This window comes from Neovison vison, chromosome 3 (assembly GCF_020171115.1).
Source record: "Neovison vison isolate M4711 chromosome 3, ASM_NN_V1, whole genome shotgun sequence".
Lineage (NCBI taxonomy): Eukaryota > Metazoa > Chordata > Mammalia > Carnivora > Mustelidae > Neogale > Neogale vison.
Genome location: NC_058093.1, coordinates 26,653,370 through 26,671,378, shown reverse-complemented (window position 1 = coordinate 26,671,378; position 18,009 = coordinate 26,653,370). Strand labels below are relative to the sequence as shown.

Below are 18,009 nucleotides of genomic sequence, written 5' to 3'. Positions count from 1 at the left end.
TGCTTTGTCTTTTAAAGGCATTCTGGAGCCGCTAGAGCAGGGGTTTACAACCTCACCAAGTCCTTGGCTGTGGAATGGGCTAGCAGTGGAGTAAGGATCAACTGTGTTGCCCCTGTAGGTAAACGTTCCATACGTTTTTCTGGTAACGTTTACCCTGTAGGTAAACGTTCCATACATGCTTTTCTGATTCACTTAGTATTGTCGATGGATGTGTTTGTTCATATGCCTGCATACTAGGAAACACAGGCTTTTAAAAATAGGTAAAATTGGAGAGACTGAAGCTTTGATTTATGACTAGAGTGTCAAGCAGGTGAAAGGAAGCCAATGATTCTCAGTCTTGACAGTATCTTAGAATTATCTAGGAAACGTCTAAAAAATATTGAAAGATAAGCTTGATTCCCTGCTATGGAGTTGAAGTGTTGGTATTTTTAAAAGCCACCTAGGACATTCAAATGCACAATGAAGATTGAGAACCTCTGCTTTAGAGAACGAATATTTGCCAGATTATGTTGTTATTTCTTGGTGTATCATTAATGCTTCTTTAGGAGAGAGAGAAAAAACTAAGGTCTAATTCAAGTTAAAGATTGATTCGAAGTGAAGAGAAAATGTCTCGGGAACATACTTGGAAACTAGTAAGAGCCAAATCAAAGAATTCCCAAACAATTGAAATTTTATTTATTTATATTGAATTCAAACATTTTAATCTGTGGTTTTACCATAATGAAAACCCATGAAACCATTGTATTTTCCATGTCTCACATTAAACACAGCCCAGGCTTCTGTTACAAATCAGAGAATCCTGGTGGAAAACAGAGTAGACTCCTCTATCACCCCCCTTTTCACACTTAAGTGCCTCTCTGATCTATTCATTGAATTATGTTTTTAGAGAACACATCTTTTCAGGTAAAATACAGGGCTTTGCTGGTTATTCAGGGAGAAGAGTTCACAAAATGAACATTCATATGATCCACTTGTAATCGTGGTTAACTATACTTCCTTGATGATATTGAGAAAAATTAATATTAGAAATGTTGCCTTTTCTGTTAAGCACTGTTTTGGTGTTGGTTGATGACTGCCTTGATGTCTTTGTGATTTTAAAATTTAGTTTTATGGGCTTCATTTTGTTCTTTTTTTATTCTTAAACACAGGGAGTCATTTATTCCCCGACTGCTGTTGAAAACTACGGTCCGTTAGCAAAAAACGCATTTGCAAGGTTCTTTAAGAGAGTCCCATCTAAGCGAATTGGAGTTCCTGAGGAGGTAATGTATATTTCTAACATTGATTCCAATTGATTTCTTTCATACTTTGTAATACTGTGACATTTGGTGTCCTTTCTACACATTCTGATAGATGATAGAGGCTGACAGAGATGAGTGGTCCTATTGCCACCAGCCCATTTCCCCTACACTTTCTGGCTCTGTGCCTTACACACTCACAGCTCTCTTTATCCAGAACTGAATGCAGTGTGAATGAAGAACATCCTGGTTTTATTTCATTGCACTTTTCAGCTATGTTATTTTATCACATGGCCTTTGTTGGTACCCGGGACCCTAAGCCAAATCAGGTGAAGTTTCCGTACTTCACTTCCAGAACTATGTGAAGTTCCATACTTGGTTTCTGGAAGGTGACCAGATTTAAGTATATAGAAATCAGTAGCTTTCTTAGAGGCCAGCAATATCAGTCTTAAAATACAATGGAAAAAGGATATTGTTTTTATAATAATAATAAAAATGGAATTACATGGTATAAATTTATCTCTAAACAAGAAATTTATTCTTGAAGAACAGGAAAAAGAGTAAATAGAAACATGTCCTAATCCTCAATGGAGAGAATCAGTTTTATTAAAATCATGGTTCCCTTTGTTTAATGGCAGAGGGTAGCTACACTTCTGCTGAGCGTAGCATAACGTAGAGTTGTGAGATACTATGTTGTATGCTTGAAACTAATGTAATGTTGGGTGTCAGCTGTACTTTAATTAACAAATTAATAAATAATAAAAATATATAATATCAAGCTTCCCTAAACTAATGCTTACATTTAATATAGTTTTGGAATTAAACACACTGATTCTAAAGTTTGTCTAGAGAAATATTAATGCAAAAGCAGCGAACAAATGTTGAAAAAGAATAATGGGGGGATTTGACCTTCCCAATATCAAAACGTATTATAAATGTCATACTTATTTAGGGTATCTGGTGCTGACACTGGAACAGAATAAATTTAGTGGAACAGAATGTACTCCTCTTTCAGTACCATGTATATATAAGGAGTTTAATAGGAAAAAAGTAGTATTTCAAATCTGCAAGGAAAGGATTAACCATTTAGCATAAGTCTTATGGCACTTGGCTGTTTAATTAGAAAGAAGCTAGGCCTCTTATCTCATATCACATACAAAATAATTTTCACATATATTGAAGTGCTAAATGTACAAGCAAGTCCATTAAACTCTTCAAAGAAAAAGTTTTCTAATTTCTAAACTAGGTTTCATTGGCATTTTGATGTCTTTCTTTACAGAAATTTACTAGGCATACCCCAAAAGACCCATATTTACCAACCTTTTTACAGATTGGGATTCTGCTGTATGTCTTTTTCTGCAACTTGCTATGGCTATACCATGATTCTACTGTTGCATATTTAGATTCCTTTTATATTTCTGATATTGTGGTAATTCTGTAGTGAACATCCCTGAACACAGATGTGCACTCTTGTGTCAGGAGTAACTTTCTAGAATTCTTGAAGTAAAATAGTTTTGCATATTAAGTTTTTGGAAGATACCGTTAAATCAGACATTTAATGGGCCATTTTAAGTGTGATGTTTGGATTTCTATTCTGAAAACTAAGAGGGGTTTTAAAAGATTTTAATCAAGGAGGTGATATGATTATATTTTTATTTTGGGCAGAGCACTCTCTTTGTTTATGTGAACTATACTATCTCTATTAACTGTATAAAATCAAAATTGAGAAGTTTAAGGAATATTTATCAGTTCAGTTAAAATAATAGTAATAAAGACATTACGTGTTAACTTAATATTTTTAGTGAAAAGTTGCTATTCATTAAAAAGCAAAAGAAAACCACTTTTTGCACTTGCTTTACACTTTTCTAACTCTCATTCATATGTGGTTTAACAAAATACAGCTGGATACTCATATTTGTGTCTGCATTCCATACGTTGCTGTATATTGTTTTGTTTAAATCATATGAAGAAATTCAGTTTCATGTACATGAACAGTTGGAAAAGGGAGGAGCATTTTAATGGTCTTTTTAGATAATTGTGGATGTTCTTCTTTGATATTTGACGAGTGGCTGTTTCTTAAAGATGGGTTGCAATGTGGATTGACCTCAAACCATGTCCATGAATCTTTCGTACTCTGTTACATGAAAACCACTAGTGTTTCTTGCACTTTTATTAGATCTTTCACCCAAAGATGATTTTGTGACATAAGTTATTGTTCTTTTGGGAAAAACTGGTCCACCGAGTTATGGAGATCTTCTAGATGTTGACACATAATCCATTATACAATATCAAAAGATCACATTTGTGAGGAGTCCAAGTTGGTGAGAAGTAGGCGCCCTTCTCATTCTGAACACCTGTGAACTCGAGTAGAGATCTAAGAGAAGACTTGCTAGATTCTACAAATAGAAAAGTGAACACTTTCTGCAGGAATGACAAGACAGAAAAACTCACCTCCAAAAAGAGAATAAGAGGCAGTACTGCCCACCAGGAACCGAATCAGTATGGATATAATAAGTAAGATGTCAGAGCTAGAGTTCAAAATAACGCTTATACTAATTGGGCTTGAATAAAGCATAGAAGACACGAGAGAATCCCTTTCTGGAGAAAAAAGGGGACTAAAATCTAGTAAGTCAAAAATAAAAGGGGCTGTTAATGATATGCAATAAAAAATGGAGGCTAAATTTTTAAGGTAGGATAAATGAAGCAGAAGAGAGAATTAGCGATACAGAAGACAAAATGATAGGGAATAAACAAGCTGTGAAAAGGAGCGATAAACAACTACTGGATCATGTGGCGGAGAATTTGAGAGAGAAGTGATACCATAAAGCAAAACAATATTAGAATAGTTGGGATCTCAGAAGAAGAGGAAAGAGAGGAGGGTGCAGAAGGTATATTGGAGCAAATTAGAGCTGAGAACTTCCCTGATCTGGGGAAGGAAACACACATTCAAGTCCAGCAGATGCAGGGAAGCCCCCTCAAAATCAATAGAAATAGATCAACACCTCAGTATATAACAGTGAATCTCGCACATCTCAGAGACAAAAAATGTCCTGAAAGCAGCCCCAGACGAGAGGTCCATAACCTACAAGGGTAGAAACATTAGATGAGCAGCAGACCTATCCACAGAGACCTGGCAGGCAAGAAAGGATTGGAATGATACATTGAGGGTGCTAATTGAGAACATGCAGTCAAGAATATTTTTTCAACAAGGATGTCATTCAAAATAGAAGGAAAGATAAAAATCTTCCAGGACAAACAGAAACTAAAAGAATTTGTGATCACCAAACCAGCCCTGCAAGAAATATTAAAGGGGATCTTTTAAACATCAAGAGAGCTTAAAAGTGACATAGACCAGAAAGGAACAGAATCAATATACAGAAACAGTGACTTTACAGGTAATACAATAGCACTAAATTAATATATTTCCATGGTTACTCTGTAAATGGGCTAAATCAAAAGACACGGGGTATCAGATTGGATAAAAAAGCAAGATCTGTCGATATGTTATCAGCAGGAGAGTCATTTTATACCCAAAGACACCTCCAGATTTAAAGCGAGGGGTGGAAAGTCATTCATTGTGCTAATAGACATCAAAAGAAAGCTGGGGTGGCAATCCTTATATCAAAGTAGATTTCAAACTGAAGACTGTAATAAAAGATGAGGAAGGTTGCTGTATTATAATTAAAGGGCCTATCCAACAAGAAGATCTAACAATTGTAAACATTTATACTCCTACATGGGAGCAGCCAATTATATAAGCCAATTAATAACAAAATTAAAAAATCAATAATAATAGTAGGAGATATTATTGCCCCCCATCACTGTAATGGACAGATGATCCAATAGAAGATAAACAAGGAAACAAGGCTATGAATGACACACTAAACCAGCTGGACCTCACAGATCTATTCAAAACACTCCATCTTAAAGCAACAGAATATACATTCTTCCCAAGCGCTCATGGAACATTCCCCAGAATAGATCACATACCTGGTCACAAATCAGGACTCAACTAGTACCGGAAGATAGGGGTCATTCCATGCATATTTTCAGACCCAATGCTTTGAAACTGGAACTTAATCACAAGTGGAAATTTGAAAAGAACTCAAATACATGGAGGCTAAAGAGCATCCTACTAAAGAATGAGTGGGTCAACCAGGAAATTAAAGAAGACTTTCAAAAATCATGGAAACAAATGAAAATGAAAACACAACTGTTCAAAATCCTTAGGACGCAGCGAAGATAGTTCTAAGAGGGAAGTATATAGCACTACAGGCCTTTCTCAAGAAACAAGAAAGGTCTCAAGTATACAACCTAACCTTACACCTAAATTAGCTGGAGAAAGACCAACAAATAAAGCCTAAGCCCAGCAGAAGAGAAATAATAAAGATTATAACAGAAATCAATGAAATAGAATCCAAAGGAACAGTAGAACAGATCAACGAACCTAGGAGCTGGTTCTTTGAAAGAATTAATAAGATTGGTAAAACCCTGGCCAGACTTATCAAAAAGAAAAGAGAAATGACCCAAATAAATAAAATCATGAATGAAAGAGGCGAGATCACAACCAATACCAAGGAAATACAAACAATTATAAGAATATATTATGAGCAACTCTATGCCAACAAATTAGACAATCTGGGAGAAATGAGTGCATTCCTAGAGACATATAAACTACCAAAACTGAACCAGGAAGAAATAGAAAACCCGTGAAGACCCATAAGCAGCAAGGAAATTGACGCAGTAATAAAAATGTCTCAACAAACAAGAGCCCAGGGCCAGATGGCTTCTCGGGGAAATTCTACCAAACAGTTAAAAAGAATTAATGCATATTCTTTTGAAGCGGTTTCAAAAACTTGAGATGGAAGGAACACTTCCAAACTCCTTCTTTGAGGCCCCCATTACCTTGATCCCAAAGCCAGACAAAGACCCCATCAAAAAGGAGAACTACTGACCAATATCCCTGATGAACATGGATGCACAAATTCTCACCAAAAGACTAGCCAATAGGATCCAGCAGTACATTAAAAGGATTAGTCACCACGACCAATTGGGATTTATCCTGGGCTACAAGGTTGGTTCAACACCCACAAATCAATGTGATAACACTACATAAATAAAAGAAAGGACTAGAACCATATGATCCTGTCAATAGATGCAGAAAAGGCGTTTGACAAAGTACAGCTTTTTTTTTTTTTTTAGTAAAGCATCCTTTCTTGATCAAAACTCTTTATAGCGGAGGGATAGAGGGTACATACCTCAATATCCTAAAAGCCATCAATGAAAAACCCACAGCAAATATCATTCCCAGTGGGGGAAAACTGAGAGCTTGTCCCCTAAGGTCAGGAACAGGACATGGATGTCCACGCTCACCACTGCTGTTGAACATAGTACTACAAGTCCTAGCCTCAGCAATCAGACAACAAAAAATAAAAGGCATCGGAATTGGCAAAGAAGAAGTCAAACTCTCACTCTTTGCCGATGACATGATAATCTATGTGGAAAACCCAAAAGACTACTCCAAAACTGCTAGAATTCATACAGGAATTCAGTAAAGTGGTAGGTTATAAAATCCAAGCACAGGAGTCAGTTGCATTTCTGTACACCAACAATGAGACAGAAGAAAGAAGTTAAGTAGTTGATCCCATTTCCAATTGCACCCCAAACTGTAAGATACCTAAGAATAAACCTAAGAGGCAAAGGGTCTGTATTCAGAAAACTGTAGAATACTCATGAAAAAAAAATTGAGGAAGACACAAAGAAGTGGAAAAATGTTCCATTTAACACGGATTAGAAGAACAAATATTGTTAAAATGTCCATGCTGCCTAGAACAAGCTACGTAATCAATACAATTCCTATGAAAATATCATCAACTTTTTTTCACGGAACTGGCACAAATAATCCTAACATTTGTATGGAATAAAAAAAGACCCCCAAATTGCCAAAGGAATGTTGAAAAAGAAAACCAAAGCAGATGGCATCACAATTCTGGACTTCAAGGTGTATTACAAAGCTGTAATCATCAAGGCTCCTGTAGTCTCCCTTCCTGGCCTTGCAGCCTGCAGGATCCTTGGCTAGATGCCAGCTTCGTGTTCCATAGACACATTGACTACGTCAGGGGCAAAACCATAAAAGGCACATGGTGGTGTGGTGAGTAAGTTATAGTAGATGCTGAGAGGTGTGCCAGGAACTGGGTGGTCTGGGAAAAATCAAGCACTGTGTTTGCTTTCAGCTTCTTCACCACGTCTAGCTTATTTGACACTGTGTGGGCGCCTTCATATCTCTCCACACCAGTCACATTGTTTCAACGGGCCTCAAATAGAAAAAGGTGGTTAGTCGTCTGTGATCTGTCAGGTTGCACACGGACTAGAGACTGTGTGTTACAGCTGTGTTTCGGGATGCGTTTCCTTGGGCAGGGGAGCAGCCCCAGGTGGGGAGCATCTGCTTTTCTGTGTGCATATGTGTGCTTCTGTTTCTAGATCTCCCCACTGGTCTGCTTCCTGCTGTCCCCTGCGGCTTCCTTCATCACCGGACAGTTGGTGGATGTGGACGGGGGCCAGTCCTTGTATACGCACGTCTTCGATGTACCAGGTGGGCCCACAAGAAATGACCACCACTAACTTTGTGCCTTTTCAGCTTCAAGTTCTCAAAATCTCTTTCTTTTTGTAAGATTTTATTTGTTTATTTGTGAGAGAGAAAGAAAGAGCACAAGCAGGGGGAGCTGCAGGCAGAGGAAGAGGGAGAAGCAGGCTCCCAGCCTAGCAGGGTGCTTGATGTGGAACTTGATCCCAGGATCATGACCTGAGCCGAAGGCATACGCTTGACTTACTGAGTCATGCAGGTGCACAGATTTTCAAAAAAATTTTAAGCAGTTACAGGGAGGATTATGGTTTTCTCTCATGGGACATAAAAAATGTACAAGATGTTTATATTCTTGAAAGCATCTTTAAAGGAAATGTTCCCAAAGAAAATATCTAAATATTTTTTATCATAGCACATATTTATATATTTTAAGAAATTGTTTTGTGTATATAGGTTGGTGGATTTTTAACCTTGAAAAATATTCTTGGTATGAATATATAAGGAGGAGATAGAAAAGAGGCAAGAGGTTGCTGTATTTTTAAGATTTAATTCCTCTTTGTTCCTCTAATAAGTGAGTTATATATCTGAGCAGAAGACTCAGACCTGTTAGGTGGGGAAGGGTGCTACGGTACCATTTTGCATTATCTTTGGGATATATATTGAGTGAAACCATAGGAATTTGCTATATTCAACCATTTTTTTCTTTTTTTTTAAATTTAACTTAATTTTTTTTCAGTGATCCATAATTCCTTGTTTATGCACCACACCCAGTACTTCATGCAATCCGTGCCCTCCTTAATACCCACCACCAGGCTCACCCAACCCCCCCTCCCTCCCCTCCAAAACCCTCAGTTTGTTTCTCAGAGTCCGCAGTCTCTCATGGTTTGTTGCCCCCTCCAATTTCCCGAAACTCACTTTTCCTCTCCATCTCCCAGTGTCCTCCATGTTATTCCTTATGCTTCACAAGTAAATGAAACCATATGATCATTGACTCTCTCTGCTTGACTTATTTCATTCAGCATAATCTCTTCCAGTCCTGTCCATGTTGATACAAAAGTTGGGTATTCATCCTTTCTGATGGAGGCAAAGTATTCCATTGTAGATATGGACCATATCTTCTTTATCTCTTCGTCTGTTGAAGGGTATCTTGTCTCTTTCTACAGTTTGGCGACTATGGCCACTGCTGCTATGAACATTGGGGTACAGATGGCCCTTCTTCTCACTGCATCTGTATCTTTGTGGGAAACACCCAATAGTGCATTTGCAGGGTCATAGGGAAACTCGATTTTTAATTTCCTAAGGAATCTCCACACTGTTTTCCAAAGTGGCTGCACCAACTTGCATTTCTACCAACAGTATAAGAGGGTTCCCCTTTCTCCACATCCTCTCTAACACTTGTTGTTTCCGGTCTTATTAATTTTTGTCATTCTGACTGGTGTAAGGTGGCATCTCCATGTGGTTTTGATTTGAATCTCCCTGATGGCTAATGACGATGAACATTTTTTCATGTGTCTGATAGCCATTTGTATGTCTTCTTTGGAGAAGTGTCTGTTCATGTCTTCTGCCCATTTTTTGACGGGATTATCTGTTTTGTGTGTGTTGAGTTTGAGGAGTTCTTTATAGATCTTGGATATCAGCTGTTTGTCTGTAGTGTCGTTTGTGAATACCTTCTTCAACCATTTTTAATATATAAAACCAGTAATTTCATGAGTCTCAGCCAAATATAGACGTTGCACACAAATATAAAATTCAAAGGTATTCACACTGTTACTGAAGAGTGTTAAGTGGCTACCAGCAAATTAAAATGTGGTTGAGGTAATGCATGTGTTTTGTTTTTTTTTTTTAAAGAGTTATTTATTTATTTATTTCAGTGAGAGAGAGAACATGGGAGAAGGGGCAGGCAGAAGGACAGGGAGAGAGAATCTCAAGCAGACTCTGCTAAGCATGGAGTCCAAAGCAGGGCTCCATCTCATGACCCTGAGATCAGACCTGAGCTGAAACCAAGGGTCGGACACTCAACCGACTGGGCCACTCCAGACTCCTGCATGTGTATTTTAGTTTCATATCAGGGACCGACGTTCACCCTACTCTTTTGTGTACAAACAGTCTACTCCAGGGTTCAGACCCTCTTTGCATTAATAAATGATACTTATGGGACTTCAATATTATTATTTCCCCCTCCTATCTAGATTTCTTTACTAGTATTTACAAGTAACATCAATGTGGTGATGTGCAGAAGATATCGTGGTTTTCATTTTTGTTTTAAATTTTATTTATTTATTTGATAGAGATCACAAGTAGGCAGAGAGGCAGGCAGAGAAATAGAGAGGGAAGCAGGCTTCCCACTGAGCAGAGAGCCCAATGGCAGGCTCAATCCCAGGACCCTGGGATCATGACCCGAGTCAAAGGCAGAGGCTTTAACCCACTGAGCCACCCAGGTGCCCCAGATACGATGGTTTTAAGGCACCTGGTTAGAAAGACAGAAACACCTCCATGCTGTACAATACCATTTTCACATAGTAGTTAAAGTGGCCACTTTTCTCCCCAGTGGTGCTGAGGGTATTTGTCGATTCCGTTTAGAAAGGGAAAGGAACTCCAGAGAGTGGCTTCTCCAGGCCACCAGTGAAAGATTTTCCTTATTAATTCCAACGCTGTTTTTTTTTTTTTTTAAGATTTTATTTATTTACACTAGAGAGAGTGAGCAGGGGGAAGGGAGAGGGAGAATCTCCAAGCAGACTCCCTGCTGAGCCCAATGCTGGGCTCCATCTCAGGACCCTGAGATCATGACCTGAGCCAAAATCAAGAGTCGGACACTCACCCGACTGAGCCACCCAAGCGCCTCAAACACTGTATTTATTAGTGTAGAGATTTTATTTTAAGTTTTTGGTGAAATCAGCTACAGCAGTTTTTCAAGAATATTCTCCCTCCACCACCGAGGGATGCCTGGGGGACTCAGTTGGTTAAGCAGCTGCCTTCAGCTCAGGTCATGATCCCAGGGTCCTAGGATGGAGTCTCACATCGGGCACAGCAGGGAGTCTGCTTCTTCCTCTGACTATTCTGCTTAATGCTCCCGCTGCTTGTGCTCCCTCTCTCTCTGACAAATAAACAAAATCTTAAAAAAAAAAAAAAAAAAGAATATACTTCTGCCCCCACCCCACCATGAGTGGGAATACTGAGCCTTTCGTCCTATGTTTTCTTTAAGATTGCCAGCCCAGGAGTGACAAGTCCTGGGAAAATTAATATCTGTAGGCATCTCTTTTCCTTTCTGTAAGCGGGGTCACTTACAGCATTTATTGGGTAAACGGTTGGAAGCGTTAAATTAGATAATGCACATTTAAAGCCTTGTGTCAGCACATTTTTAGCTGTAGCTCATACTGGCCTGAGCAGGAAAGGCATTTATTGGCCCGTAACTGAACGGTCTGCTAGACTTAAATTATCCGCTCATTGAGCTCTTTGGGGGCAATGTTTTGTTTTTTTCTTTTCCCTCTGTTTTTGCTTCTGTGGTGTTGGCTTTCTCTTAAGACAGACTCTCCTAAAGGGGAACCCTCTTACACTGTTGGTGGGAATGCAAGTTGGTGCAGCCTCTTTGGAGAACAGTGTGGAGATTCCTCAAGAAATTAAAAATAGAGCTTCCCTATGACCCTGCAATTGCACTCCTGGGTATTTACCCCAAGGATACAGATGTCGTGAAAAGAATGGCCATCTGTACCCCAATGTTTATAGCAGCAGTGGCCACGGTCGCCAAACTATGGAATGAACCAAGATGCCCTTCAATGGACAAATGGATAAGGAAGATGTGGTCCATATACACTATGGAGTATTATGCCTCCCTCAGAAAGGATGAATACCCAACTTTTGTAGCAACATGGACGGGACTGGAAGAGATGATGCTGAGTGAAATAAGTCAAGGAGAGAGAGTCAATTATCATATGGTTTCACTTATTTGTGGAGCATAACAAATATCATGGAGGACAAGGGGTGTTAGAGAGGAGAAGGGAGTTGGGGTAAATTGGAAGGGGAGGTGAATCACGAGAGACTATGGACTCTGAAAAACAATCTGAGGGGTTTGAAGTGGCGGGGGGATGGGAGGTTGGGGTACCAGGTGGTGGGTATTACAGAGGGCACGGATTGCATGGAGCACTGGGTGTGGTGAAAAAATAATGAATACTGTTTTTCTGAAAATAAATAAATTGAAAAAAAAAAAAAAGACGGACTCTCCTGGTTGCAGAACGGCTTCCTTTCCTCCGAAAGCCCCATGCTTCTTTTTCCCCAGCCTGCTGGACAGAGAGAAGGGAGGGGAATGACGTTTTATAGCATTTCTAGCAGAATTCTGAAACCTGCTCTGTTTTGGACCAACTGACTTGTGTAGCCCTCCCCAACCAGTAGCCAGAGGCATGACTTAGCTCAGTTGGAGGTCAAAGTGGGGCCACTTCCCCAGAAACTCATGGATTTCCCCAGTGCAGGTGGAGGCTCTTGGAAAGAGGGGATGAGGGACTGGATGCTGGACAGGCAGCTGTGTGTGCCCGGTACAAAGTAAGTACACGGCTTTAAAGTCATCCTGGTTCCTAAGGAAATAGTACGTGTGGAACGGCTGCAGTGCGCCGAGCACTCTGCAGAGGCCGTCACATTTAATTTTCACAACTTCAGAAGAGCAGATGTTGTTAGCAACCACCGCCCTCCCCCCACCCCACCCCAGGAAAACAGGCTCAGGAGGAGGAACCTCTCCAAACTTGGAAATGCTGGTACCTGGCAGGGCTGGGATTCCAAACCAGGATTTTCTCAGGACCTTTGCCAGTTGTCCTAATGATTTCTTTTTTCTTGCCGAGAAAAGAAAAGGGGTGAACCAGGGAAAATAAGAAGGGAGTCTGCTGGAAACTAAGATGATGAAGGAGGTTAATAGATTTATGCTTGACGTGAGCTTTTCCGCTTACTCACCAGACCACGACAACTGGCCTGACGGACCAGGGGACCTTTCTGTCATCAAACAGATGAAGGAGGATTTCAAGAGTAAAAGCAAGCTCTAAGCTAAGGAAACTACACGTGTCTTTTGTCTCCAAATGCCTTAATATCTCAAGAATGCACTTTGGTACTTTCTAGGAGCTGATAATATGAAGGGAACTATCACTTTCTGCTTTTAATGTTACCAGTCATGCCTATGCAAAAACTGTTCTTGAAATAATGCCTGTTTAAGCCCCAAACAACACTGTTTAGCCTGTGATTAAAGATTTCTGTTTTAGGAATGGGCTTAACATACTTTATGATGACGCCTTTCATTTCTAAGCAAGCTAATTGAAAAATGAAATCATTTCAAATTATTCATAGAGGTATCATGATCTCCCAAAAAGGTTTTAATATTTGGTGGGCAGTAAACCTGGCCTCTGGATGATTCTTAAAACTCTGTATATAGAAGATATACAGTGTATAGAGATATACAGTGATTCATGTCTCGTGGTGGGTCTCATGCTTTTGGAGCCATAAAGCTTTATGATAATAATCGATGATGATTTGTTTTGTTCATGAAGTTAGATTTGCATAAAGCCTCTTGAATCAGAAGAGAAGTAAAGTCATGTGCAGCATTTCTTGGAAGTATTTCATTTGTGTCTTGATTTCCAATCTAAATTATTCCCTTTTCTTCATGTTTCTCTTTTTGTATGCAAAACAAGAATTTTAAATGAAATGTTATGCAAATTAGGGTTCAGTATCCTACCTTCACTTGACTTGTTTGGGCAATGATCCCAACTTCTGAAATGCCTTTTATAAATTATGTACATTCATTTTTTGTATTAATTAAACATCTTTTGATTGACTTATTCCCTCTTGAAGTCAAGTAGATATTTTCTTTTCTTTATTCTCAGTGCAAAGTACAGATCTTCCTTGGCTTAAAAAGGGGTCATGTCCTGATAACCCCACTGTTAGTTGATAATAGCATTAAGCCAAAAATGGATTTAATGCACCCAGCTTATTGAAAATCAGTCACTTAGCCTCGTCTCCCTTCAACATGCCCAGAACACTTACGTTAGCCAACAGTTGGTCAAGATCATCTCACACAAAGCCTACGTTACACTGAAGTGTTGAATATCTCAAGTAATTTAGTGAATACTGTGCTGAAAGTGAAAACCAGAACGGCTGTATGGGTGCAGAATGGTCTGTAATTCCTGCTGAAAGTCTTTTCACTTTCACACCACAGTGAAGTTGAAAAATCTCGTCAAACTATCGTTAAGTTGGCGACCGCTATATGTAATTTTCCATGCTCCGGGAAGGGACCCACAAATCTGCCATTTTATGAGGCTCCCACATGGGGCCGGGACCAGGGTGAGGCTAACTAGATGCCTGTTGGGGGCAGCATGAAAGAGATGCTCACTCTTGGGTGAGCCCAAGTGCAGAGTCGCCCCTGAGAGGACACACACTACTGTACATTTTGTGTCTGTGCTATTCACAGGGAAAGATCAGAAATCTTTTCCTTCTAGAAAACACTTGAAAATGGCCTTCTGGATACGATAATATCGTAGTTGCTAAGCATTCAAGCCATAGGTTAACCCTAACATTGGTTGGTGTGGAAGACAAAGAGGCAGGGAGGGCTTCCTTTTCAAATTTCCTCATGCTCATAACCGAAAACAACCCCACAGTTCTCCATGATGTTGTCGCATGTTTATTTCTACGTAAGGCATGAAGGCCACCCCACATAGCATGAGACGTAGCTACCACTCCTCATTAGATCTTCTTGTTAACTTAATGATTGGACAGCTGACCATTATCTATGTTCTAGAATTATAAGGCTACTCCCCAGGATTTCTGTACATTTCATGATAGTGTCCTCTCAATAATGTTCTCTTGCTACTACACTTAGTAAATTTTGCTATAGACTGAATATTCCTGAATAAGTTTAATCATTCAGTAATTTTAAGCCCCTGTGTGCTCAGCATCATGTTAAGAATTGGGTGTGCAGGGGCACCTGGGTGGCTCAGTGGGTTAAAGCCTCTGCCTTTGGCTCCAGTCACGATCTCAGGGTCCTGGGATTGAGCCCCACATCGAGCGCTCTGCTCAACAGGGAGCCTGCTTCCCCCTCTCTCTGTCTGCCTCTCTGCCTACTTGTGATCTCTGTCTGTCAAATAAATAAAATCTTAAAAAAAAAAAAAAAGAATTGGGAGTGCAGTTTTGAAAACAAAACAAAACAACAACAAGAACAAAACCACACTGACCTTGCCCCCCAACAGAACTTACAAGAGTAAGAGAGAGAGAGAGAGAAACATTAATCAGGCCACATAGAAATTTAAGCCTCCCTAAGTGCTCTAAGTGCCATAAAAGGTAAGGTCGTGGTGCTAAAGGCATATACCAGGAAGAAAAAGATATCAAGAGGAAAAAACAATTCTGTTAATTGCGTTAAAAGAGTGGACATTCTCCCCCACCCACATGCTGCTCCTTTCGTTCATGGCTTATGCTAGTTCAGGTCCTCTGGGAAGCAGGTGCCAAGACAGAATGAGATGTGCGTGAGCCGTGGGGGATATGCCTGCAGCGGCGGGGAGCCCTGGAAGACTGCAGCGACCTTCAGACCGTGGAGCAAGTGTGACACCCGTGAAAGAGGGACGAAGACAGGAGTGAGCAGAAGGCAAAGGGGAGGTTTGCTGCATGCGCACATTCACACCACGGTGGGGCCTGGGGGCACCAGGAGACACTTGGTAGATGACCTGGGTTCCACATGGTCACTCTTGTCCTCACTGTCTAGGAGTAGCTCTGCTCCTCCCGCTGGCCAGGGATACTCCTTTTTTCATCAGCTCGTGCCTGCACACAGGCAGGCCAGTGGTCCCTGAACTGGGCCATAGTTCATAGTTCAGTGGGACCCTCCTGGGTCCCTTGGCAAGAATTGCTTCCTTTGGAACCAGGACTTCCAATGCTGCAAGATTCAGAAATGGATGGGAAGCACCAGGTCCCACGGTGGAGCTTTGCAAGTGTTGGTAAGTAGGACCACTCCGTCTTCCACTCACTGGTTCGCAGAAATGTTCCCAAAGCCTTTGGGGAAAGGCGTCCTGACAGATGGTACTCCAACCTTTCAGAAGGTTGCTGGCACTTAGGCTGTGCATTGGTTGTTCTAGTCCTCTGTGGAGCTGGCTCCTTCTAGAAGCACCGTGTGTGCAACGACTGATGGTTTCAAGGTCAGGGACCCAGTCTCACACAGTTTCCTGGGAAGTGGGTCACCTGATTGGATGCTGATGTGTGGGATTCCGTGCCTGTGGATCAGTCTTTGTATAAGCCCCAGGAGAGTGGTGTCTGTGTCCCTGCGAGCAGGAATGGTAAACTCTCACCTGGATTCAGTATCTCACACTATGAGCTACCACAGGGGATGGGAGCGATGAGAGATTGGCTAATAGGAAGTAAGGAGAACTGTAAAGAATAATGCAATAAGGGCACCTGCCTGGCTTAGTTGATAGAGCACAAAACTCTTGATCTTAGAGTAGTGGGTTCGAGCCTCACATTGGGCACAGTGCTTACTGAAAAAACCAGTAAGGGAAAAGCAGATATAAAGAGCAACTACTAATCTACTAGAGCCGAGATGGCAATTAACTGTTGCCCACGGCCTAAGGGGTGCATTTTGAAGCTGCCACATGCCTATATCCCGTGACCATCAGCCCCTTTTATTTTCAACACTACCCCAAGGCTTGGCTCAAAAAAGTGTCACCTTGTGGTTAATTGTGGAACATGAGCCTCTCTGGACAGGGCCTTCTTGGGAAGCCAAGACTTGGCTGCAAAGTTTCCACTTGAGCTCTAATGTCTTCTAGTATTTCTTCTGTTCTCCTCCTTTACAAGGGTTTCACTTTGATGAGGAGGACAAAGGCAAGAAAGATGTTTTTTAAAAATGAAACTTAGAGCTTGCAGTCCAGGGATATTCGTTGAAGACTAGAAGCAACGTTATCTTGATGATACCTAGATCTTCACGGTCCTGTAAGACCCTGCTTTGCGCATACAGAAATTCCTTAGGAACCTATGTTATCTCTATCTCCCCTCCCTCCACAAACGTAAAATATATAGTCAGTCACCCCCACACTCAGATGCAGCTCATCTGCCTACGGGGCCTGTCCCCCTACTATAATAAAATCACCTTTTTTGGACCAAAATCCTCTCAAGAATTCTTCCTTGGCCATTTGCTTATTGAACCAAACTTCAAATCACATCCACTTCCCTGAAGTGTTGAAATTTGATCAACTGGCAGGAAGATTTGAAACCATAATCCAGAAAGGTGTATTAGAGTAAAAGCGGGTGATCATCAAGCGCTTGTTTTATGACAATTATCCCAAGGAATATCGAAATTTCTGCTTATCCAAAGGGATGTTTGGAATCCTGCGGGCAATGCTCTGATTTGTTTGGTAACCAGCGCCCCCTTTCGGTTCGTGCCTGCTCTGCCCCAAGCCGCGCCGCCGCCCAGTTTTCTCAGCTGGGTGTGGACCAGAGGCAGGTCTGCCCTCTGCCTAGGTGGGAGTCAGATCGTGCGGACCCGCAAGTCCTAACGCTGTCCGCATCAGGGCTGCATCGCGGGGGGTGTCCTTACTCCTCTCATCGAGCGAGCCCGCCCATCCCTCTTTTCCATCTGCAGCCTCCAAACTTGGTCTTCTGGAGCTTGTCCGTTCTCTCCTGATTGACGCCACTTTGATGACGTTAACAACAACCTGTCTGCTCACAGGCACCCTTACATCCTCTCCCCCCGTTTATTCTGCCCTTTCCTGCCCTTTCCTGCAGAGCCCTCCGTGGACTCTCTCCTTCCATGAGTTAGGGCTCTTAGACTCTGCTGGCGTCCAACTGCCTGGTTTCCAATCCCAGCTTCTACCACTGACTCTTGTCACGGCTTTGAGACAATCGCGACGTTAGAATATGGACTGGGTATTAGCAGATGTTATGCAAGAGTTACTTCTCATTCGATGTGATAATAGCAGGGCAGTTACTTTTTTTTTTTTTTTTTAATGTCCTTCCCTATTAGGAAAGAAACGGTATTTGGGATTTGATTTTAAATACTCCAGTTTAAAGATTTATTTATTTATTTATTTATTTTACAGAGAGAAATCACAAGTAGATGGAGAGGCAGGCAGAGAGAGAGAGAGAGGGAAGCAGGCTCCCTGCTGAGCAGAGAGCCCGATGCGGGGCTCGATCCCAGGACCCTGAGATCATGACCTGAGCCGAAGGCAGAGGCTTAACCCACTGAGC

The 18,009-nt window shown here is 41.1% G+C and overlaps 1 protein-coding gene across 1 annotated transcript in view; it reads left to right on the top strand.

Moving 5' to 3' along the window:
* The window catches only part of LOC122902283 (peroxisomal trans-2-enoyl-CoA reductase-like), a 32,959-nt gene extending 19,330 nt beyond the window's left edge, over window positions 1-13,629 (top strand). The window contains exons 5-8 of the mRNA XM_044241564.1: window positions 18-114; window positions 1,149-1,259; window positions 7,716-7,827; window positions 12,757-13,629. Of these exons, the coding sequence (XP_044097499.1) occupies window positions 18-114; window positions 1,149-1,259; window positions 7,716-7,827; window positions 12,757-12,842 (406 nt within the window). The 3' untranslated portion in view covers window positions 12,843-13,629. The remainder of the gene's footprint in view (window positions 1-17; window positions 115-1,148; window positions 1,260-7,715; window positions 7,828-12,756) is intronic.
* Window positions 13,630-18,009: the final 4,380 nt, after the last annotated feature.